This window comes from Apis mellifera, linkage group LG3 (assembly GCF_003254395.2).
Source record: "Apis mellifera strain DH4 linkage group LG3, Amel_HAv3.1, whole genome shotgun sequence".
Lineage (NCBI taxonomy): Eukaryota > Metazoa > Arthropoda > Insecta > Hymenoptera > Apidae > Apis > Apis mellifera.
The window spans coordinates 7,592,752-7,616,721 of record NC_037640.1 but is presented as its reverse complement, the minus strand read 5'-3'; the positions used below and the strand labels follow the sequence as shown (position 1 = coordinate 7,616,721).

At 27.1% G+C, this 23,970-nt stretch overlaps 3 protein-coding genes and 1 long non-coding RNA gene across 9 annotated transcripts; 2 read left to right on the top strand and 2 right to left on the bottom strand.

Annotated features, from left to right (window-relative positions):
• Positions 1-333: 333 nt before the first annotated feature.
• LOC113218668 lies at positions 334-7,056 on the bottom strand. Its single transcript, XR_003304428.1, has 2 exons — positions 6,963-7,056; positions 334-533 (listed from the first exon to the last, which is right to left on the bottom strand). It is a non-coding gene; the product is annotated as an uncharacterized LOC113218668 (long non-coding RNA).
• Positions 7,057-7,871: 815 nt separating this feature from the next.
• Positions 7,872-11,196, top strand: LOC551745 (integrator complex subunit 10). 3 transcript variants are annotated; one of them, XM_006563886.3, is made up of 9 exons: positions 7,872-8,140; positions 8,345-8,412; positions 8,484-8,727; positions 8,798-9,305; positions 9,384-9,700; positions 9,798-9,962; positions 10,039-10,297; positions 10,366-10,449; positions 11,091-11,196. In XM_006563886.3, the coding sequence occupies exons 1-9, from the start codon at positions 7,985-7,987 to the stop codon at positions 11,108-11,110; spliced, it is 1,821 nt and encodes a 606-aa protein (XP_006563949.1). In that variant the 5' UTR covers positions 7,872-7,984; the 3' UTR covers positions 11,111-11,196. The 3 variants fall into 3 exon arrangements, with proteins under 3 accessions (XP_006563949.1, XP_006563948.1, XP_006563950.1); XM_006563885.3 differs by lacking the exon at positions 11,091-11,196 and having other exon boundaries at positions 7,873-8,140; positions 10,366-11,009; XM_006563887.3 differs by lacking the exons at positions 7,872-8,140; positions 11,091-11,196 and having other exon boundaries at positions 8,491-8,727; positions 10,366-11,009.
• LOC409968 (protein transport protein Sec31A) lies at positions 10,575-16,867 on the bottom strand. Its single transcript, XM_006563888.3, has 14 exons — positions 16,744-16,867; positions 16,103-16,314; positions 15,703-16,025; positions 15,496-15,593; positions 15,165-15,410; positions 14,789-15,082; positions 14,348-14,716; positions 14,141-14,258; positions 13,717-14,022; positions 12,434-13,641; positions 11,833-11,907; positions 11,494-11,736; positions 11,342-11,413; positions 10,575-11,223 (listed from the first exon to the last, which is right to left on the bottom strand). The coding sequence occupies exons 2-14, from the start codon at positions 16,303-16,305 to the stop codon at positions 11,035-11,037; spliced, it is 3,744 nt and encodes a 1,247-aa protein (XP_006563951.2). The 5' UTR covers positions 16,306-16,314; positions 16,744-16,867; the 3' UTR covers positions 10,575-11,034.
• A 618-nt stretch (positions 16,868-17,485) lies between these two features.
• LOC410938 (polypeptide N-acetylgalactosaminyltransferase 13) lies at positions 17,486-22,542 on the top strand. Of its 4 annotated transcripts, XM_016911486.2 has the most exons (12): positions 17,544-17,646; positions 18,006-18,308; positions 18,415-18,524; positions 18,601-18,781; positions 18,868-19,037; positions 19,118-19,285; positions 19,388-19,487; positions 19,573-19,742; positions 19,890-19,982; positions 20,045-20,187; positions 20,261-20,527; positions 20,607-22,542. In XM_016911486.2, exons 2-12 carry the CDS (start codon positions 18,175-18,177, stop codon positions 20,733-20,735), a joined length of 1,665 nt encoding a protein of 554 aa, XP_016766975.1. In that variant the 5' UTR covers positions 17,544-17,646; positions 18,006-18,174; the 3' UTR covers positions 20,736-22,542. The 4 variants fall into 4 exon arrangements, 3 of the variants coding, with proteins under 3 accessions (XP_016766973.1, XP_016766975.1, XP_016766972.1); XM_016911484.2 differs by having other exon boundaries at positions 17,486-17,588; positions 19,573-19,982; positions 20,607-21,013; XM_016911483.2 differs by having other exon boundaries at positions 19,573-19,982; positions 20,607-21,013.
• The last annotated feature ends 1,428 nt before the right edge of the window (positions 22,543-23,970 follow it).

The following is a 23,970-nucleotide window of genomic DNA, read 5'->3' as shown; positions in this document are numbered from 1 at the left end:
CGGTGAAGAAGGATCTTTACGACCGCGGTAAATCCGGGATTGTACTGTTTTTAAGATTCAAGAATCGCTATAGGAAGTACACGTATATGTTTTTCTTTTTCTGAATTTTTGACATCTTTTTGGCTTTTAGTGAATAATCGTATAAAATTTCACTGTGTTGTAAATCTTTTGATGTTTTTAAGACTGCTGCATAACAATGTGGATTATTTTATTGTGGATAAATTTATTTAATTTTAATAATTTTTGAAAAATTTTTATTTTATTTTATGATTAAAAGGTAGGATATTTTTATATAAATTTTTTATTTTGATTTTTGAATGTAAAAATTGAGTCTAAAAATTTTCATTTTCAGCATGTGAACTTGTTCAACTTTCTCTTACTTATTCTTTGAACTGACGTATTTGTCGTGAAATCTTTTTCATTCGGTGGAAAACAAAGGTCAGATTGCGCTCAAGCTTCGAAACGCCAGGAAACGTCACGTAAACCATTTTCTCTTTCGTTCTTCCAATTCATCTTGCATTCGAATCCTATGCCTGAAAACAAACGTAAATGGTTTCCAAATATTCAATATACAGAGTGGGTCGTCTGATATTATTTTCATTCTTCTATTTTATACAATTTCTGATTATTACAAAAAATATTTATATCAATAAATTGGCAAGTTACAAATTTTTACAATTTTATCTCAAATAACATAATATAATAATTAAAAGATTTTTATTTAAAATAATCATTTTATTATCTTTTTTAAAAATAGAAAAATACTTTAATATTTTAAATTCTTCAATAAATTAAAATCTTTTTAACAAAATACTCATTAGTATTATTATTAAGAATTTTATTTATAATTATAAAAAAATTATATCCAAATCTATATCAAATCATAAAATTGTGGATTATAATTTTATCAGAAATATTAATAAAATTTAAAAAATAGTTTTTATTATAAATTTTTCTAAAAAAAATTTTCTTACATTCTGAAATCTCTCAAAATCATTAAACTCTGTTATTATTAATTCTTCTCGATATTCGATCCACTCTGTACATCCACTTTCACTCCTCATCCAGTTCTCGACTTCGTTGCTCTTTAAAATCCGACAATTATTGCCCATTAATGCGCGCGGCCAGAAAGCGGAAGAGCAAGTGGATGAAGAGCGGAGGGACGCGTCTAATCTTCTGGTTTGGTTAATCGAAACGGTCTTTTGTAAGCGCAATATCCGTGAACAATACAAAGGCTATTATCGTGATGGTGTTCGTATGGTGAAGATATATATATATATATTCGAAATACACCGCAGTTGACATCGAAATCTCATTGTCATCGGAAATTCTATTCAATTGGATCCGATTGGCAGATGCCAAGCCGACGATGCGTGTCGAAAACAGGATAGCCCGCGTACAAGATCGTCCAACAGCCGAATCTACGCCCTCATCGAGACCAACGAAATTTTCATTCGAGTTTGCATCGATCACGCACTACTGACCGTGCAAGTGGATGCTGGTGGATCAGAAATGGACCACCTATGACAAACGTGAAGCGATTGATGATGAAGTAGAGGAATTCCAAGGCTTCTTTTGAATATTTTTTAAAGGGTTGACGGTATGTGGGTTGAGTATTTTTATTTGTTGAATGTTGAGAATAGAAAAATGTGTTATAGGAAGTAAATTTTAAATTCTTATTAATTACAAAGATTTTCAGAAATTGTTAAAAAATTGATTGAATTTGTTAAATTTTTAGATGAATGACAATGATTAATTTTGTAATATGTAAACTATTAGTGGAATTTACAGAATTTTGATTAATATAATTTTGATTAATATAAATGGTTCTATAACGAAATATTAATTTACATAGAATAATAAACTTGATTTCAATCATCAAGCTTGATTGCGCAAATGAATAATGTATTGTTGCTAAATAGTTAATGAATAATTTAGTTCATTATTGGTTTAATAATAATGAAGCCATTTTAATATCCGAGTGATAATTATTTATAATTATTATCGATCATTGAATTGATAATTATATACATATTTTAGAATTATTTTCAAATCAAAAGAAGACACTTCGAATTCCTCGAATTATAAAAAAAATATGTTGGATTTCTTGGAGAAGATAATCTTGTTCACTCGAAAACAGGAGTTAATCAAATTGACTAATAAATCAAATTCGAGTGAAAAGAAAAGATAATGAGTGTTCAGGAAAACAAATATTAAAATGTTAATGCACCATGAAGAAGTTTTAAATGCCTCTCATCTGTTGATGGTGAAAAGTGAAATGAAAAGATGGTGTTAAAACGTATGTAAATGAAATTTATATAGTCTATCTGATATATAATTGCAGTATCAAAATAACTTAGGGAAATATTATCCATGTTAATGATTTCTTAGTTACAATGTTACTATGAGAGAAGTATATATCTATACGTATATTATTGCTTTATTTTTTAATTAACTTTTAATTTTTTGTAAATTTTTCAAAGAATATAGTATCAAAAATTTGTTTTTTTTTTTTAAATATATTTTATTAAAACTAAGATAATAACTCTTTCAAATATTTTCATTTAAAATATTTATTTAAAGAAACTATTCAAATATACATGTAAAAATACCTTTCTATGTTCGTTTAAAAAGCATTCAACCGTAAATGGATCGATACTTCTCTCTCGTGTGTGTTCAGAAAATAACATTTAGGATTATAAAAAAAAAAAAAAAAGAGAACAAGAACAGAAAAAGCAAGAAAAAAAAAGAAAAGAGACGAGGAAATGAAGAATCGACATATACCGTATGATATAATCGAGTTTCTAGAGAGAAAGATATACATATAGAAGATGGAGCTGGTCTCCATGATCGTGACGCAAAATCATTTAGAAACTTTACTTACGTTTTAATAATACGTTACGTAGAAACCTGGAAAGTAAGTACAATTTAGGAACAATTAAATGTACGCATAATAACGATAATAACGATATAACGAAGAAAAATCAAAAGGGCACGCTCATGATCGAATATATCGGCGAATCTTCTGTAATTCATCTATAATATAATCCGAAAGCTCAATTATTGTCCTTGTTAGAGGGACGATCGTTGTTTCCTTTCTAATTTATAAAATAAGAAGAGAAAAAGGGACAGAAGAGGAAATAGACTTTAAAGAAAAATGCTTAAAAAGAAATTGTATAGTCCGCAAACAAATATTCTATCCGTAGTTAAACTTTTCATTCAGATTCTAGTAGAAATTATTTGCTATTAAAAATGGAATCTTTGTGTAAGAATCCATTGATGAAAAATCGAGATACGTTGAGTCAATATTACAATCTTTGACTGGTGCCTCTCTCATGTTCATTAGAATTAGAATTTTATAGAAATTAATTCAAAAATTAAATATGTGAAAAGATTAAAATAATATTCGAATTAATATTTATAATAAAAAAGCTAGATTTAATTATTAAATACTGATTTACTTTTGAATATTATTTTTCTCTTTTCGCGTAATTAATTTTGAAATTAAAAAATTTTAGAAAAATATTAAATTTTGATTACAATTTCAGAATCTCATTGTTAAAAGTATTTAATTTGTCTTCCAAAAAATAAGAAAATAAATTTTTGCGATATTTCATAATTTTAATCTAAATTCATCCAAGCACCATACGAAAAATTAAAAAAAAAAAATTCTTAATTAACAAAATTTCAAAAAAAAAGTTGAACGAAATTATTATGCCAATCTCACGACACCAGACAAAGATTCGAACATTTTATTCCTACTAGCTTTTAATAAATCAAAAAGAAACTCATCTCGAAGACTTTGATACAGCAATCGAGTCACCGAACGATAAAGTGATTAGTACCTGAATATTAAGTGTTCTAGGTTTACGCGACTATCGTTTGTTTATCGTGATTAAAAAAAAAAAAAAAAAAATGAAATAAAGAGGAGAGAAAAAATTCTATTCGCTAGCTTTTACTGTATGTTTATCGAAGCTCTTCAAAACGATTCACGAGCTTCTGAGATGATGTTTACATAAAAAGAAACTCAAACGAGAAATTGAAAGATGCCACAAGAACGTTTGCCAAGCCAAAGAGAATCTTAACTCGGATGTACAAACGATTCGCTTTGCTAGATGGTCCCCTGAAGGGACACCATATTGTACGCTTCCGCTTCTTGCTGTCGCTCCACGCGCTTAAAATCGCTGTCGAAGATCTATCGAAAGTTTTGCTTCGTCAGTTCAACTAGAACTGTTCGACTAGAAAATATTTCGTACGACTAACAGGGTGTAACGATCCGGAAAATCAAAGTAGATTGTCGCTAAAATGTCGTATGAGATAAAATTCAACTTCCGTTTGAACTTTATTAGAATTTTAGCGATTCGAAGAAAATTTCAATCTTCAATCATGCGAAATATGTTTGTTTTTAATTCTTTAAACGTAGAAGAGATCGAATTTTTAGATTTTTAATCGTAAAAAAAAAATTGATTTTATTATGAAATTTTGAAAGTGATTAAGTAGAATATCGAATTTTAAATAACGATAGACTGAGGAAGTTTCGATGACCAATTACTTCGAGAGTTGTAAACACTTTTGTTTAAGTCTTTGACAATTTAACTTGTGAATAAAGATAGAAGTTTTCTAGTTTAATATTATTCTTAAATTTAAAAATTTAATTTAAGAAGGCAGGAACTATATTTTTTTATAGTATTTTTTTTATTTTTAGATTCTCGTAAAAATTTAGTTTAAAACCATATTGAAAATTAACTTAAATATTAATTATTAATAAACGTCCTCTAATTTAGAATTTCTAAAACCTTAGAAAATTGTACATACGCTTCTTAATTGATTTATAAAACTTTTGTTAAATTGTCAAAGGATTAAAGCAAAAATATAAGAAAAATCATCACGAGTTCATGAAAGCACAAATGAACAGAATCCATACGAACAACTCTTGCTTCTTATAATGTGTAATAAATCTGGTATATTTATTAAAATGAAAAAAAAAAAAGTATCTCATAAGTATCAACGAGTATTAAAAATTAACGAATCGTTTGAAAAACGTATTATATAGTTTCTAATATACGGAGTTTCGCCTAGTTAGACGAACGATATACGAAATTTTCACGAATAAGAGAATCGATATGTCGTTCCTTTCGATCTATTCCACTCTCCTTCGCGATGTTCATGACACTCTTCGTTAATTCTCTCTGTGGTGAATTGTTTGTATACTGCCAATTTTTATAAAACGTTATTCGCATAGTAATTCTTTAATATCTTCGTGAATGATCAAACATTTTAAATGTAATAATCCGAATGGAACAGCGAATTATTCGAATCAGCAAAAACTCACTCATCGTAGGATTAATTATCCTTATCGAAACACTTAGCACGAAACACATGTATTTTCGAAGATATATTGTATTTCGATTTCAATCGTAATCGAGAGTTAAATAGAGAAAATCGAAGATACGAATTTTCAATTTTTTTCAAATTATTATTTAACTCAAATTTCAATAGCTATTCTTGATAAGTTATTATTTTCTAATAAATAAATTATTATGTTTGGTATGATTCCAATTTCGTAGAAATAGTATGAATAATATTCGAATAATAGGAATATGAAAATATTTCAATATTGGAAAATTTGAAATTGCAATTCCATTCAAATTAAAAATTTTGAATTCGCATCTTCGACTGTGAAAACGCAAAATAAACAAGATATAAATGATAAGATAAAGAAAATATTGAAGATACTTTATAAAAAATATATGATAATTCTATATGATAATTCTTCTGATTGTCACAAAAAGTACCAAATCCGAATAACTTCGAGTGTTTTTTCTACATTCGTATCTTTCTATTCAAGAAGAAGGAGAAAAAAAATAACAAAACAGATAGATATCGGAGTCTTTTTCTAATCTTTATGATTCACTGAGAATTCAAATCTCCCATGATCCCAAAAAAACAATCTCGAATGCGAAATTCAAAAATGAAGGAGCGTGAAATCGAGTTTGTATCCTTGTACCAATTTTAGCAAATCTTTGTAAAAAATCGTAGACCAGAATTTTTCGATTTCTATTCATGTATCGTTTTTCGTTTTGTAATTATTAAATGTATGCTTAAAAAATCAAAAATAATTTTAAAAAAAAAAGTTTTGCAAGTAAAAATGAGGTTATGAAAATCGAATTCGATTCTCATAACTAACTAATTCGATTCTCGAAGCGAGAAATCATGGCTGAACGTTTAAAGAAAAGTTTTTAAATCAAAGAGAAGAAGTTTTGCGATTTCCTGATGGTTAATCGTAAAATATTTGCACAATCACAATAAACTTCGAGGCGGAAAGTCGCTTTTCAACATTCGACTATCTTCTGAAATTCACATTCGTAGATATATCGTCGAGAAATTCTTTCTAACGTATTCACACAAACACATCTATGCATTCACATGAAATACAAATCACAAATACACGTAAACATATACACACAAAATATAATAAATATTGATTCTTGTGAAAGCTTCTTATAAATTATCGACATTTACGAAAAATCATAACTTCTTTTTAAACGAAATGAAAAGGAAGTGAAAAAAAAGAAAGAAACAGGCAAAAGGTTTCCCATTACGAAACGTTGAACATTTTGTAAAAGTTTTATAAATAGATCTATGTAGTTGAACAGCTGGACCAATAAAATGTATATCCGATTGTACGCGTTAATTATTTTTTATCGTCTTCTTTTTATTTTATTTTAAAAAGAATTATTATCTTAATAATAAATTTAAAATTTATAATCTATACAAATGATAGCATTTGTATTAAGAATATTTTCTAAAGCAAAAAAAGAAAGGAAATAAAGTTATTGACACATTGTCAAAAATTTTGTTTCTTATATAAAAAAATTAAAAAATAAAAAATACAAAAAGATTAAGAAGACTATTTTTATTCAAAATAAACTATCTAGTTGAATAATAACGATGTTAATTACCGAATACACAACATCAAAAATCACAAACAATAAAAACGGCATTATTGAATGTATAAATTGCAAACTAACTAAACATAGTAGTAAAGAAAAATAATGAGAGAATAGAAATAGGTTAAAAATTAGAAAATTAAATCAACGCCATCTCTAAAATGGCGCGAATAAAATTATATATATACATATATATATAAATGTGTATATATATATATTATAAATAAAAAGAATAAATAATAAATAAAAAAAAAAACAAAAATATAAGAATTAATCATAAATGCCATCTTTTAAGTATTGAAAATAACTTTTTAAAATGATAAGGTAAAACAATTTGAATTTAGCGCTATTTCTTGAATACTTTTAGAAAAATATTCTTGACACTCAAAAGATGGTGCTGATTTTCATTTCTTAATCTTCTTTACCTTATTTTTGTAGAAATGTTTTTGATATTTAAAAGATGACATTGGTCAATTCTTATTTTATCTTTCTTCTATGTGCTTCCTTTTTCTATATTAGTTTCATTTACAGTATTCTAGAAATAACGTTGATTTCCATATTTTCCATTATCCATATTATCTTTATTTCCTATTATTTATTTTTTTTCTATTTTTACTTTATAATTTTATACATTTGAAAGATTATAAAATTATGTAACGAATTTAAAAAAATTATGATTATTCATCATTTAGATAGTAATTTTAGTAAATTATGTCATTTAATATAAGTATTTGAAATAAATAAAAATTTTGTAATTAAGTATGCGTTTAATATAATTATGAATTATAATTTATTATCATATTATTATTAACTTTATAAAATATTTATTATTTTTATTTTTCATTTAATAAAATTACGATAAATTAATATTATATATCTTGTCCGTGGTAGGTATTATGTAGTTGACTGTGAAATTTAATAACTATTATGTCATTCATCTGTATATTTTTTCTGTATTTAATGTTTCATTCATCAATACTGCAGTATTTACAGGTATCTTCATGCGGTTTTATAGATTTTGAATAACCAAAAATATGTTAGAAAAAAAATCTAATACTGATAATAATCAATTATCCAAAGAAGATTATTTAATTATGCGAGCAAAAGAGGCATTGCCACTTGATATTTATGCAGCTAAATCCTGGTTAATTACTGCTAGATCGTTATTTCCTCATAGTGCTAAAGTACAGGTTAGTATTTTTAATGCTTATTAATTGATTATATATATATATACACAATATACACAATATAAAATATTCGGAATTTTTTAAAAAAAAATAATAGAAACATTTTATAAACTATTTTATAGAATTGAATTATTGATATTTTTTAAAGATATTTTAAATAATAAAACAATAAATTTTTAATAATAAGTTATGTTATTTGTTTAATAGTTTGAAGCTTATCGGATTGAAAAATTATCAAAAAATGTAAAGGAAGCAGCAAAATGTTTTAGTGAGATGTGAGTCAAATTATGTTATAATATAAAGAATATTTACATGTATGAAAACAATGATTTAAATGTAAGAATAGATTTCAGAATTTTCCAGATGATCGAGATATATGGAAGGAAATAGAAACAGTAACAGCTTGTCTTCGTTTAGAACAATGTGATGCTGAAGCAGAATTTTTATGTCAAATGTTTCAACATATACCTCAAGAACTTCAACATAGATTACTTATCATGACAGCTGATCATAGTGAAGATACAATGGAACATTGTAAATTATTACTTCTTTTATTACGTAAATTTCCTCAAACTATTGCTACTCATGGAGTATGTATCTTTAATTAATATATCTATACAAAATATATTTGATGTTTTCATTAATTTGCTATATTTTCAGCCACGTTTAGTAGAAACTCTTCTTACTGCAGAAAAACATAGTCATCCAGGACGTGCAGTAAATGGTTTTAGAAAATTATTGGCTTGTGATGCATTACCGCTTCTTGGTACTGCACCAGTAGAACTAAATGCAAGACTTAGCTTGAGGTTACTTAATAAAGCAGTAGAATTCTATTTGGCATATATACAACAACCACAAGATAATCAAATTCAACATCCCTGGGATAGATTGTTTCAAGTTGTTGAATTAATTGGGAAAAAATTAGGATGGGAATTAAGTAGTTTATTTTCTATGACTTGGAATAGAGATGCATATTGTGAAAAATTACACCAATATGCAGTTGCTCATTCTGCTAGTTTATGTGAAGAATTGGTAGTTAGACAATTATTAATGTGTACTGTTGCAGTATTATTAAGAATATTAAATGAACATAATGCCTTAATTAGTAATGATGAAACAACATATTGTTTGATAGAAGCATTTGGAGAATGTGTACATTCACCTACAGGTAACAGTTTTATATATATGTATATAATAATTTATTATTTTTATCTTAAAATAAAAATTTAATGATTTTTATGATTAGAACCAAAACTAAAAAAACGGAAAAGAGAAGATAATGGAGGAATTATAATAACTAGTGATAGTGACTATAGCGGTAATGGTTTAGCATTAACTGTAAAATTATGGGATTTGTTACACAGCAGTGATTATTTGCAAAGAGAAATAGGAAAATTAAATCAACAACTTCGATTAGATTCGTGGTTAAATTCATTTTTAACAGATTTGGCTATGTATAAAGGTTTACATCATGAAGTATTAGCAAGATTATCTCAAGAAGCAGGTAATTTGTCTGCTCATCTTCGTTTAGCAAGTACATGTTTTTTCTTGAAAGATTATAAGGTATATACTATGTTCTTATTAATTTTTATATTATTCTTATATTAATTACATTTTCTTATATATTTTATAAATATATTTTTAAATATATATTTTATAGGGAATGTTAGAATATATAGTTTTGGTAATTACCGCTTTACCTTCAATTTGCGGTAAAGTATCTCATAATTTAACTGTTCCATGTGGAAGACATTTACATTATTTAACACTTGCACGATTTCCTGTTATACAGTATTGTTGTAGATTGCTTCTTTTAGCAATAAAGGTAAGTAGAATAAAATTAGATTTAAAAATATTTTGATACTATCGTTATATTTATAATATTAATAATTTTATGATAGGAAAATTTTTCTTTACCCGGTGGTGTTGGAGATTTGGCGATAGGACATGCATTAGTTTTAATGCAAATTGATTGGCCACAAGAAGCTAGTACTTTATCTATGATTACAGAAAGGATTATTAATCGTGGATCTTTTTCTTATCCATTATTTCAAGCTTATATTATATGTGTAGATATTTTAGAAGAATTAACGTATCTATGGACGGAACATGGAGGTGGTGTATCTTTAGATATAGCCACAGGATCAGGAGTTCTACAAAGTATACTATTTTGTATTTTATATATTTTAAATATCATGTTGTTTATTATCTATATAAAAATATTCTAGATCGACGTATTACAACTCGTGGAGCAGATAAAGGTGTGCGCGAAGAAGTAAAACAAGCAATGCGCCGACAAGCAGCACGAGATGGTATCGATCCATTAGATGAATTATTACAAAAATTTATTATCAATGAAAAAGTGGCCATACTACACAGTTTAATTATTCAATAAATCATTTTATCAAATCTTGTCATTAACAAATTTAATACATAATTTTAGTAAAATTATTGTATAATATTTTTATTTTTAAAAATATACACATGATTTTCTTAAGCCAACTTTAATATTTTATGTACACATATTAGTTAAAAGAAACAAAATTTAATTAACAATTCGCTGAAATATTTATCCGAATATTTTTTTCTATTTTTTACATGCTCTTACATATAATGAAATATTTTTAATATTTGTAAAGAAGTTATGACACAAGCTTATCTATAATCTTGATAAGCCATCTTTTTTTAAATGTAAATATATAAACATTATGATTTTATTGATGATATAATATTCAGTCATAAAGTTTATATACAAATATTCACGACTATCCATACTGCATTGAATAGTATAGAAATGTAACATAAATACTTCGTTTAATAAGACTGTTAAAGATTATAAAAAATTCAAATTATAAAAATGAATAAGTATAAAGATTTTGAGTTTTATATATTGCATTCTATCTAATATAGACATTCAATTGAAGGGCACTTAATAATAATACTTTAATACCAGGCATGAAAGAAGATATCTGACTGAAATCTGGGCCTGACACCAATTGTGTGTGAAGTTCTAAGCCTCCAGTATAGTTTCCACTTTGTATCATCTGTGATATTTGATGTAATCCTTGTAAAGTATTCTGTGATAACTATAAGGTAAAAAAAAAAAAAATAAAATAATAAATGTATTTTATTTTTTTAGGACTTCTTTCTTCTAAATTAATAATAATAAAATATATATCTCATAAGATGTAAGTATGTACATACCTTATTCTCTCTAAGACAATCATATAGAACATCAAGTTTTTTGGATACATCTTCTATTTTGCGTTTGATTTGCTGTTTTGCGAAAATAAAAACCGTAATTGCCTATTTTTTTTTATTAATAAAAATTATATTAATAAAAAAAATCATCTTACCAGATTTTTAGCATTTTCAAAGCATTGTTTTTTTAATTCATCAAATACTGTTTTCAGGTGCACGTGTTGTTCTGGTATTGGTAGTTTTGGTTTTTCTGGTTCTAATGTTCTAGCAATTGTAGTTGGTTGTGAAGGTTCCATTTGTTTAACATATTGAGCACCCATATTTGACATATTCTGATTATATTGTTGAGGATTATAAGGTGCTTGTGATTCTGGGTAGAATCTCTCTTGTGGCAAAACCTTAAGAATCATAATAGTAATAAAATTAATAATAATAAGAATATTAATTATAATAGTATTTTATAATTTTAAAAGAATTTTACTTGTATCGCTTACATTTGGTTCAGGTTGTGGTATTGTCCCTCTTAATGGATGTAAAATCGGATTTTGTGGTTGAAAATCTTGTTTTGACTGTAAAAAATGTAATAGTACATTATATATAAGAAAAATTTCAATATATTAATTGCTGTAACAAAATAGTACACATGAATTGTAAAATATTGCATAATTTCAATTTTTGTATAAAGCAAATATAAACGTCTTTATATTTCACACTGTCGCATTAGTTAATCACACGAGATTGTTATTTATGATTTACTAAATTAAATTTAAAATATATAAGGGGAATAAATATATTTTGCTTAAAAAGAAACCGCAATTATGAAACAGTGGAAACAACACTCAATCTTTTTAGGTGTCCTTAAGAATACCTTTATATTCATATTCTTCGAATATTTTGCTTTCCACTTCTTGGTACCAGCATGATCCGCAGACATTTCATTTTTGTTGCATAATGCCAGTACTGGCTATATTATTCGAATATATACACATACATATATATATATATATCTCATATAAGTATATACATAATAATTAATTATTATTTTAACGCATAACACCAGGTATATTAGTATAAAAGAAATATAAAGATATTTACTTGTATCCTAGACGGCTTTGCAGCGGGTGGGTCGTTCCATCCGGCAGGTTGTAGCGGTGGTTGATAGATGTTTGAACGATCCATAGATGATTGATTTTCATTGCCATATCCAGTTTGCGGAAGTGGTTGCGTTCTAATAGCTTCATACATTTGATTTTGTGGTTGATTTTGTAATGGAGATAATACACTAAGTTGAACAGGTTTAAAAGATTCTACTTCTTTAGGATTAGATATAAGATTTTGTCCGGGGAATGTGTTTGTTGACATAGGAACTTGAGGTTGATAAATACTTGATGAAGAATAGCCTGGTACTGGAGGAATTTGTTGATTATTATATGGAGATGTTTGTTGAGGAAAACCACTTTGTCCGTATGTTGAAGTAGATTTTACAGATGGATCTATTATATATTTTGATCTCGCTTGAGGTCCAACGCTAGGAGGTCGAGATCCAACTCCACTTGATGCATTTGAAGGAGGTGGTGGTGGAAGTGATTGAGAAATAGATGTTGAAGTGTAAGATTGCGATGTTTGATCATATAACATAGGTTGCATAGGTTGCATAGATTGCATAGATTGTGTAGGTTGCATAGGTTGAGTTATAGATTGACTTGCATAAGTTTGTTGAAGTGGTTGAAGTGGTTGAAGTGGTTGAAGTGGAGGTGGCATTCCAAATGATTGTTGTTGTTGTTGAGTATTAAATTGATTTGGAGGTGGTATAAAGGATTGTTTTGTAGGAGCAATATTTGAATCGAAAAAGGGTCTTGTTGGTCCTCCAGATAGTGGATTTTGTACACCTTGTACAGATCTTCTTGTTCGATCGTAATAATTTTGCATTGTTGGTCCTTTTGGCACAATTTTTGATTCTTCAATATAACCCAAAGCTCTACATAAACGATCTTTCAACATTACGATTTTTTCATCTTGACTATTTCCTAGATAATTCAATGCAGCATCGAGATCTCCTTCGGCTGCTAACATTTCAGCATAACGAGATAAAATATTTGCGATTTTTCCTTCTATTTGTACATCTCTAATACCTTGCATTTCTAAAGCTTTTTGCATTATAACTATTAACTCTACTATTTCTTGAATTTCAACATCAGAAGATTCTACCAGTTTGTTCAAATTGCCAGAGCAAATGTAGCAAATCTGAGCTTGTTCTTTAAGCGTTACATTATCGGACGATTCCAAACGATCCCCAAGCATATCTATAAAATTCAAGAATTTTTATTTGTTACAAGAGTTAAATTATTATAATACATATTTTATAATAAAATATATACCGCATAAAGCAGATCGTTCTTGTGGATTGGAATGAGTAAATATTCCAATCAATACTTCTTTCCAACAATTTATATCAGCATTGTTAACAATTTCAGCCCAATTTTCACTAACTAGCGAATTGATAAGAGAATTGAGAGCTCCAGAATGTTCTGAAAAGTATCTGTACTGGGTACGTGCTAACAAATCAGGTCCAGCAGCCATTGAAAGAATGACCGCATCTGCGTACCTTTTATTGGCAAAACATAATGACACTGCAGCTTCTATATTTCCTAAGAGGATTGCTTGAGTGATAAGCCCATCCTCATCTGAAATAACGAAAACAAAATTCTATTATTAAATTCAATAAAAATAAAATAAAAATAAAAAAAATTTAAATATATAATTAATAAATTTGAAAATAAATTTAAATTTATTTAATATTACCATCAGATACATTAATTTGAAGTTTTTTATTTTTTAGATTAGCTATTGTTGCTTTCTTAGATTCTTGTGCAATAGCATCAAATGCTGTAGTTCCATCAACAGCACTTCCATTAAGTACCTAAATGATCATATATCTTATTATATAATTAATATTGTATAGAATTTCTTTAAACATGATAAAATTAATATTATTAAAATAAAACTTACATTATTTAAATTACCGATTCCTTCCGTAATATTATTAATATCTTCTTGCGAAATAAATTGACTTAATTTATTATTCATTGCATCCACATTGTAACCAAGTAAATCCAATATATCTTTTGTCACATTTTCACCGAAATATGCAGCCACACAATTCCATATCTTTTTTCTATATATATCAGTAGTACTTTCAACTTTTCCTTTACAATAATCATTGTATTGCTCACTTTTGAGAACTTCTTCCAATTCATTTGAACGTTGAATTAAATCTGGTTGTGTAACTACTTGTGATATGATTACTTTTCTGTTTGAGTTTGGAGGTAAATTAGGATCTACAGATCCATTTTCAAAAATTATCAATTTACCACCAAACTAAAAAAATTTTATTTATTATATAAATTTGATACTATAATATATAAAAATTAATAAACATTACATACTTACTCCAAAAGATGCTCCAAATGGTCTTTTTAGCCATTTTGGAGCTTTTGTCAAAATAACTGTTGGTTCAATATGTACTGGAGGAGGTGGATGTGTAAAAGGATCCATTCCAGGGAAAGAATCTACAATTTTATTAGATGTCTCTACAGACTTTTGTTGTTGTCCTCCTAATAAAGAGTAAATTGCTGCATGTCCATCAAAACTAGTTCCCACAACCAATCCTGGATGCCTTGGACACCATGACACATCAAAATTCCATTGATTTGTCTGTGCTAATTCACAAATTACCTCCCCATTCTATATATTAAAATAAATAATGTACATAAATTTTAAAAGTCAATTATGAATCCATTTATAAATATATTAATACCAAACATACTGGTATATCTGAATTAGGATTCCAACATAATATTCTGTTATCTTTGGCACAACTTAAAAGCAAATCTGGATCATGTAAATTCCATGCAATTGATAGAACTCCACGTTGATGATTTTGAAATGTTTTCAAAGGTGATGTTGCAAATCTTAAATCCCATAATTCAATTATAGGAGTTTGATCATCTTCTGATGCTAAACATAATTGTGTTGCAACATCTGGATGCCATTGCACTACTTTCCATCTTACCTATATTTGCATATAAAATATAAAAATCATGATGTTATATAAGCAAAATATATATAGATAAAATATATAGTACAAGTAAAATTACCTTTGAATTTGCATCTGTTAATTTGATAATAGGTTCATTTTTTCTTAAATCCCATATAATACAACGTTGTGAAAATGTGGAAGCAAGAATATGTTGGACTATCAATGAAAATAAGAATTAAAAATATTGATATATAAATATATTAAAAAATATAAATATATTAATTATAAATTACTTGCTTTAATTATAATTAAATTATAAAATTACCTTGCTTATTCCAAGCAATATGTTGTACATCTTCTAATGGGTGACTTCTAGATCCAGGAGTCATTGGGGTATTTGTATTAAGAATATCCCATATATAAATTTCACTTTCTGTTGCTCCTGTTGCTAATAAATTTGCTTGAAATGGATTAAAATCAAGTGCTCTAACTGGACCTGTATGTCTATCTGGACTACTTATTAAATAATTATTATCATTGGCCAACATTTTAGCAGCAGAATAAATTTTTATCATGCCATAGTCACAACCTCCAACAATTATACCAGCAGGGTTATTACCATATGAACCCCATATTATTTTGTGAAATCTACAATTTTTATAAATATATAAAACTTATTATTTAATGATATATTCATAAATATATAAATAAAATTTGTCTCCTACCTATGATCACTTGCAACACTAGTTTTAAGTTCTAAATCATATCCAGGTTGTTGTAAATTTAAAGAATATAAATCCAAACTAGCAGATGTATTAAAACTTGCATCAAGTTGTTGAGCTGCAGTTCCTGCAGCCAATAATATGGGGTATTGAGCAGGTGGTGACCATGCTACATTAACTGTCTTTAATAATTCTTTTATCTTCATTCTTGATTCCTTAAAACAAATTATTTATATATTTTCAATAAAACATCTATAAGAAATTAAAAAATAATATTTAATTTTTTAATATTTTACAATATATCTATATATATTGTATATTCTTTAAAATTTTTTATATTGTAATAAAAAATTATGGAAAAATGTTAACAAAAGAATTTAAAAATATATTTAAAAATTATATATTTTATTTTACATAAACATAAATATATATGAATATGTATTAATATATATAGTCTTTAAATTAATGATTTACAATAAAAAAACTTTATAAACATTATAATAATATTATAAATGCATTAACATCCGATTCGCAGGTTGAATGTCTTACTACTATTAAAATATAATACGTATACATTTTCGTTGTAAAAATTTATTTTAGATAAAGCAACAAATATATAATTTATCGAAATAATAATTTTTTACCTGAATATATTGAATCAAGTATTTTATAGAAATAAACCCCTAACGTCAAATAAGCAGTAGTCACCCGTCAACTTCTTCCAACGTGGCGAACCATACGTTGAGAATAGTGCTGACCTCTTTGGTATTCGTAATATATTAATATGGTTTACTCAAATGATCTATTTTCATGGAATATTGCAAAGAAAGAAGAAGAATGTTTTAGTTAAAGTATTCTTAATTACATTTATTTTGATAAATTATAAAGTAACTTCAGTTTCCAATTGTATACATGTGTATAAAAGAAAACGAATATTGTAGATAAATAAAATAATTTTTCTGAAATGCATCGTGAAATTTTCTTAAATATATTTAAATACGTATTTATTATCCATGATTTTAAAAATATACTTAAGAATCATATTAATCATATTAATCTAATATTAACATTAACTATATTTATATAATTATTATTTGAATCAAATTGTCTTTTCTTATAGTTTATTTTTTATTAAAAAATGAAGTAAAATTAATAAAATATAAAGATATTTAATTTAAAAATGTTTTATTTGATTTATAGATGTTTTGTTTATGTATATTCAACGAACATAGGAATGCAAAATATTTGATAAGATATATTATATATCAAATAATCTTTGTATATAAAAAATAATCTAAATAAAATTTTCTTTATTCCTATATAAAATATTTGATTCTATAATAATATCTTATTATAAATATATATAATTGTTTTTTTAATAAAATTGCATTTAATTAGAAGTATGAGGTTACAAAGTGTTTAGATACAGCACTGTCTTATTCATAGCGTCCTGCTTGGAGTTTATTCTAGTTACTGGAAGTGTGGTAAAGTGAGTGCATTGATTTTCGTGAAGGATTTTAATTTAAGTTTTTATTAAAAATTATGAAGTAAGAAAGATATTTATCTAATGTAAAACATTAATTTCATATGAAAAAATAATATATTCATCATAAAACAATAACAAGAAAAATATTTTCTTGTCCTTGTGCTTATTTGTGAAATACATCTGACATTCTATACAAGCATTCTGTGTGCATTACTAAAATCTATATTGCAATTTTAATAGAAACTCAGTATTCTACTTTAATAGAAACTAAATATTTGCAAATACAAAATTAATTACAAACTTTATTATATTTTTGTCTTATTTTCATTTTCATTATGATAAATTTTTTTATAAAAGTTTGAATATACTAATATAATAATATATATTAGCATTTATTCAAATTTTTATAATTTTTTCTAGTTTAAGATAGATCTCGAAATCTCTCGAAATCTTACGATGAATCGGAATGAGAAGCAAAAAATAACGGAAATTCGTCTTCAACGATAACAGTGATTTCTTTCCATAATGAGATAAATAAAATTATTTTCAAATTAAATTAAGTTCAACATTCTTTTTGATAAAGATCATAATGTGGCCGCGATTGAGAAGATCATGTCGGACATGGTCAATTATTTTTTCAATTTTTCTATTGATGGGTATTTTTTTTATTTGGTCATGGAAAAAGGATGACAAAAATATTCGCAATGATTATATTTCTCTTCGGTAAGTAACTATAAAATTAAAGATCTATAATTAAAAATATAAAAAAATCATTATAGATAAATAAATTTGACTTAATTACATTTTTTATTTCTTTTTTTATTTTAAGGTTGTTAGACAATCAAAAAGATTACATAGATCGTAAAGGAATACACGTCGTAGTAGGACATTATATCGGAGATTCTGTGGATCCAATGAAAACTCCAAACATTACGAAAGGTATGTCTTGGAAATTATAAATTACATATGGCTGTGAATTTATTTATATAACATTCTTTTTGTTATTCATTAACAGATCTTATTAACAAAAATATGTTTAATCCGCGACCATTTGAAGGAAAGAATGGCAATCCAGTTATTGTACCAGCGAAAGATTTTTACAAAATGCAACAACTTTTTCAAATTAATCGATTTAACTTAATGGCTAGTGATAGAATACCATTAAATCGCACTTTACCGGATGTTAGAAGAAAAGGGTAATATATTTATCGGTATTTACTTTATCGACATTTTCATAATCGATAATCGAAAATATCAACAATAGATAATTTATCGATTGCAGATGTATAACACGATATATGAATTTGGGTAATTTACCCAAAACATCAATAATTATCGTTTTTCATAATGAAGCTTGGAGTACATTATTGAGGACTGTATATAGTGTAATTGATAGATCTCCAATACAATTATTAGAAGAAATTATTCTTGTTGATGATAATAGTGATAGAGGTAAAAAAAAAAAAAAAATCTCCATTATTTATATTTTATTTTTATATATATTTAATTTATTTTTATTTTTTATTTATTAGATTTTTTGAAGGACGCGTTAGATGAACATATAAAGAATTTACAAGTTTCCACTAAAGTTCTTCGTTCTAAGAAACGTATAGGTCTAGTGAATGCAAGACTTTTAGGTGCCAATAAAGCTAAAGGCGAAGTTCTCACATTTCTTGACGCACACTGCGAATGCACGGTTGGTAGGTAAGCTCTTGTTTTAATTTTATATAACTACTTTATTATACATATATATAATAATGAATAAAACTAAAATATTGTTCTAATATTTGTATATATTTCAGGATGGTTGGAACCCTTGCTTGAAGCAGTGGCCAAGAATAGAACTCGAGTAGTATCTCCCGTTATCGATATAATAAATGACGATACTTTTAGTTATACTCGGTAAATATAATTATTTGTATCATTTTTCGATAATCAAATTGTAAGATAAAATTATAATCAATAATCAATATAATCAATATTCTAGATCTTTCGAATTGCATTGGGGAGCATTTAATTGGGATTTGCATTTTCGCTGGCTAACGTTAAACGGCCGATTATTGAAAGAAAGACGCGAAAATATTGTTGAACCATTTAGAACACCCGCTATGGCTGGAGGATTATTTTCCATGAATCGAGATTATTTTTTTGAATTAGGTAGTTACGATAATCAAATGAAAATTTGGGGCGGTGAAAATTTGGAATTATCATTTCGAGTATGGCAATGCGGTGGCAGCATTGAAATAGCTCCATGCTCTCATGTAGGACATCTTTTTCGAAAATCATCGCCATATACATTCCCAGGTGGTGTTGGAGAGATTCTATACGGAAATCTCGCTAGGGTAGCTTTAGTTTGGATGGATGAATGGGCAGAGTTTTATTTTAAATTTAATGCAGGTAATTAAACTTTAATTAAGATGCTGGTTTTATTAATATATTAATATATATATTTTTTTTAGAGGCAGCTAGATTAAGAGACAAGCAAACAATTCGATCTAGATTGGAATTACGTAAAAAATTACAATGCAAAAATTTCGAGTGGTATTTAGATAATATATGGCCAGAACATTTCTTTCCTAAAGATGATCGTTTCTTTGGGCGGGTAAATCTAAATTTAAAATTATTAAATAACGAATTTAATTGATAAATCAAGTTATTAATTATTGATATATTAGATTGTGCATATATTATCAAAGAAATGCATTATGCGACCATCTGCGAAAGGAACATATTCTCAACCATCAGGATATGCAATCCTTCATTCATGTGTTCCACGGCCATTACTTAATCAAATGTTTGTGATGACAGCGGATGGAATTATAATGACTGATGAAAGCGTTTGTTTGGATGCACCTGAGAACGATACACATCAAACGACACCAAAGGTTAAAATAATGGCATGTAACAGTCATATTAGGCAAAAATGGCAATATGACAAACAAGTGTGTATTTTTATTTGTATTTATTTGTCTCATTTATAAATTAAAAAAAAAAGTAAAATAAATTTATTTCTTTTTTAAGGCACAGACATTTTTACATATATCTTCCGGAATGTGCTTACAATCAAATAACGAAGAAGGTCCTGTGATAGCAACTTGTACAAAAAACATGGATCAGAAATGGTTATTGGAATCAATTCCTTGGAAATAATATTATCAATAATTTTTTAATATTGCATGCAATAAATGCAAGAACATTTAAAGACAATAGCTGCAGATATAAGAAAAATATATCTATATTTTTCGAAATTGTTTTAATCAGAAATTTAATTCATTTTTATACGTCAATTTTCTAAAAAGATATTTGTAAATAAATTTATATATAACTTATATAAAAATATTTTATTGATAATTTATAAAAAGGAATTTTTTGAAAGATTCAATTTACTAACAATAATTGGTATTGTGTTCAATAAATACACATACATCGTAATCAATCGCAATTTTTTCTTTAGATTATATAATAAAAGCTTAAAATAAATAATAAATTCTTGTCAATTCTGGAGAAGATGCTGTTCATAGTTGTTGAATTCACCAAACTACTAAAGTTACAATCAAATAATGAATATGATCATCTTTATTCATCATTATCAAGGTTGTGTTTTATTCAAGATTAATGAATTTAAACATGTTTTGCATTTACATTACAAAATTGATTTTAATTAAATATTCATATCAATAATTTGTCCAATAAATGCAATTTTATGAAATTTCACTTTATCCTTTTATTATTATATTCAGTTTTTACTAACAACTTTTCCATCAAAGACAGCAAGTACTAAATAAAATTGTTTCTTCCAGAGAAATATTTTAAACATCATTTTGATTAAAACAATTGGAATCCTATTATAGTCTGATTGACGTAGTTTATCAATATGTGGGTCAAAGTCATGTTCTCGGCGAGGCCAAGAAGCTACTTAGCTTGAAGTGGCCTAGTCTCCCTGTTCGTTCGATGTATGATCACCTCCAATCCAAGTTTGGCTGATACTGAAACGAGTGAGTCTTTATTTATAGATCAGTATCGTTCCATTAAACCCATTGATCCTTCTCAAATTTTTTAATTTCATGGAAAAATCAACGAACGAATTTCCAAATGTTACACTTTTTTTAAGTATTAATGAAATATGATTGATGAAATACATATATTTTGGAATAATTATGAGTGAAAGATAGAAAAATCAAAATCAAGATCATTGGACTTATAGAAGAAAAATCTAAGATCTCCGCTTGGTCACGTTTTTCTCTAATTCACCGTTTGTTCTGGTTCTCATATACCTATGACCCTGAATATCTTACCGTTTCTCACATTAATTACGTGTCCTTTTTCATGCGGTAGAAACGATTTTCTGGAGACGCGATCATCTTTGAAGAGGTAAAATGAAGTAGAATAAACTATTGTTTACACAAAATGATGCATAGTGATGGAATTTAAAATATTAGAAAGTATTTTAGGTATTAAAAAAGAAAAAAAAAAAGGATGGACGAGTAGGTAATTTTGTAACACTAAAAATAATAATGATAAATATTACATTTCTCCAACAAAGATAACTGGATTTCGATCAATTAAAACTTCTTCATCCTCTTGAACCATTCTCGGAATCTAGGCGACTTTCTTTTAACAACATGTTTGCACTATCACCGAAAAACTCGTAGGGATACAAAAATGGGGAGTTTAATGGAAGATTGAGAGAGGTATAACGCGGGCAAGAACGCGGTGAGAGAGCGGAGAAAGTAAACGCAAGTACGATGAGAGTTTCTTTAAAATGAATTTCCACGTGTAAGTTCGTTTCTCTCTTTGTGTACATCAATGTATATATATATATATATATTTTTTTTTTTAATTCGAATATTACATATAAACATATATACAGTCACCACTATATTCTACAGGACGCGCGACTACAGGGTTAAACGGTGTATGTTTCTTTTTAGGAGTGAAAAAAAAAAAAAAAAAAAAAGAAAAAAGAAAAACAGGACCGACGAGCGATAAAATCATTCGCAAGAAAAAAGAACGAATAATTTTATCGTCGCAACGAGACCATCGACGAGTATTTCCACTCGATGCAATAATAATCTCTAAAAAACGAAAGATGAATAATTAGATATTAGAAAGGGATGTTGATCTCGAAGCGACGACGATCCTTTCGATTCGATTCGATTGATCGGCAATTTGACTATGTAAGTGAAAAAAAAAAAAACAAAAACGGATAAAAGAAAAAAAAAGAAGAAGAAGACAAAACTGTGAGCGTGGATGGACAAACTTACGAGCTAACGGGTCTAAAAGGTAACGAGCGCTTGATAGCTTGATATCGGCTTAAGGCGCCGCTGTTTGTTGGCTAAACAGTAAATACGTATAACTCGGTAACCTCGGTGAAATCACAATCGTCGTACGATTTACATACACACGCACGCACATACGTATATATATTATATATCGATTTTTTTGCATATAAATCTCTATGTTTATGTATACTATGTATCAAAATTAAAACGGTACTCTTTTCTACGCTGATCCGCTTGGTACACGATTGACTAATTTAATCGCGGAGGGTGGGGGGACGCGCGTAAACGTCACCCCCTCGATTTCGATTATTAATCCTTAAATGCTATCTTTATGAAAAAAAAAAAAAAAAAAAGAAGAAAGAGAAAGAAAGTTGCGTGAAAACATTTGCTTAGGGTTGAAATATGTCGACCCTAACGATGGATATATTTTAGGGTTTGAAATTGACAATGTCTTGGTCCATTTAATGAACTCTTTATTTCGAGTTGGACTCGTTCGTCGGATATTTAGATTATGAGATTCTTCGCGGGATTAGCGATGCGTATATCGACGAGTTTATTTGTCACTTGTAAAATTGAATAATATTAACTCGATCGAAGTGAAAGAAACAAAAATTGGCCGAAAGTCTTGTATTAGAAATTAAATTATTTCGCAATTTTAATTGTAGAAGGAAATAGATCTCGAGAAACTCGTCGAATACGCGATAATATCTTTACGATGATTTCGACTAACTAAATTGAGCCTCGTTTCAAATTCTAACAGTTATAGGTACAAATATTATATTATATTTCCGCTAATATGTGATTCGATTCGTCGAATACGTATATACAATGAAGAAGAAAAACATTTGCATGGGGATTTGATCGATTCAAATGTTTAAAATGGAAGGATAAATAAGTAAGTATGTATGGAACTCCATCTACATGTAATTTCATTCCGTCTGTTCCGTAATAATAATTTCTAAAAATTCGAGAGCTTAAAGTTCAAACAAGTCAGATATTAGAATTTCGTTCATATAAATGGAGTTTCACTGCGATTTGAATTTCACATTTGAATGGACATAAATTTCTAACAGAGTTTTCTCCACATTTCAGAAATCTGCGCA

Coding starts and splice junctions, on each gene's coding strand:
- LOC551745 (XM_006563885.3), top strand. CDS start 7,985: ATGTTAGAAAAAAAATCTAATACTGATAATAATCAATTATCCAAAGAA. Junction 9,701..9,797: donor TTTTCTTGAAAGATTATAAG/GTATATACTATG, acceptor TATATTTTATAG/GGAATGTTAGAATATATAGT. Junction 9,963..10,038: donor TGCTTCTTTTAGCAATAAAG/GTAAGTAGAATA, acceptor ATTTTATGATAG/GAAAATTTTTCTTTACCCGG.
- LOC409968 (XM_006563888.3), bottom strand. CDS start 16,305: ATGAAGATAAAAGAATTATTAAAGACAGTTAATGTAGCATGGTCACCA. Junction 16,026..16,102: donor AGTGTTGCAAGTGATCATAG/GTAGGAGACAAA, acceptor TAAAAATTGTAG/ATTTCACAAAATAATATGGG. Junction 11,908..12,433: donor CAAAGCCGTCTAGGATACAA/GTAAATATCTTT, acceptor CATTTTTTACAG/TCAAAACAAGATTTTCAACC.
- LOC410938 (XM_016911484.2), top strand. CDS start 18,175: ATGTGGCCGCGATTGAGAAGATCATGTCGGACATGGTCAATTATTTTT. Junction 18,309..18,414: donor AATGATTATATTTCTCTTCG/GTAAGTAACTAT, acceptor TTTTATTTTAAG/GTTGTTAGACAATCAAAAAG. Junction 20,188..20,260: donor ATGATCGTTTCTTTGGGCGG/GTAAATCTAAAT, acceptor TTGATATATTAG/ATTGTGCATATATTATCAAA.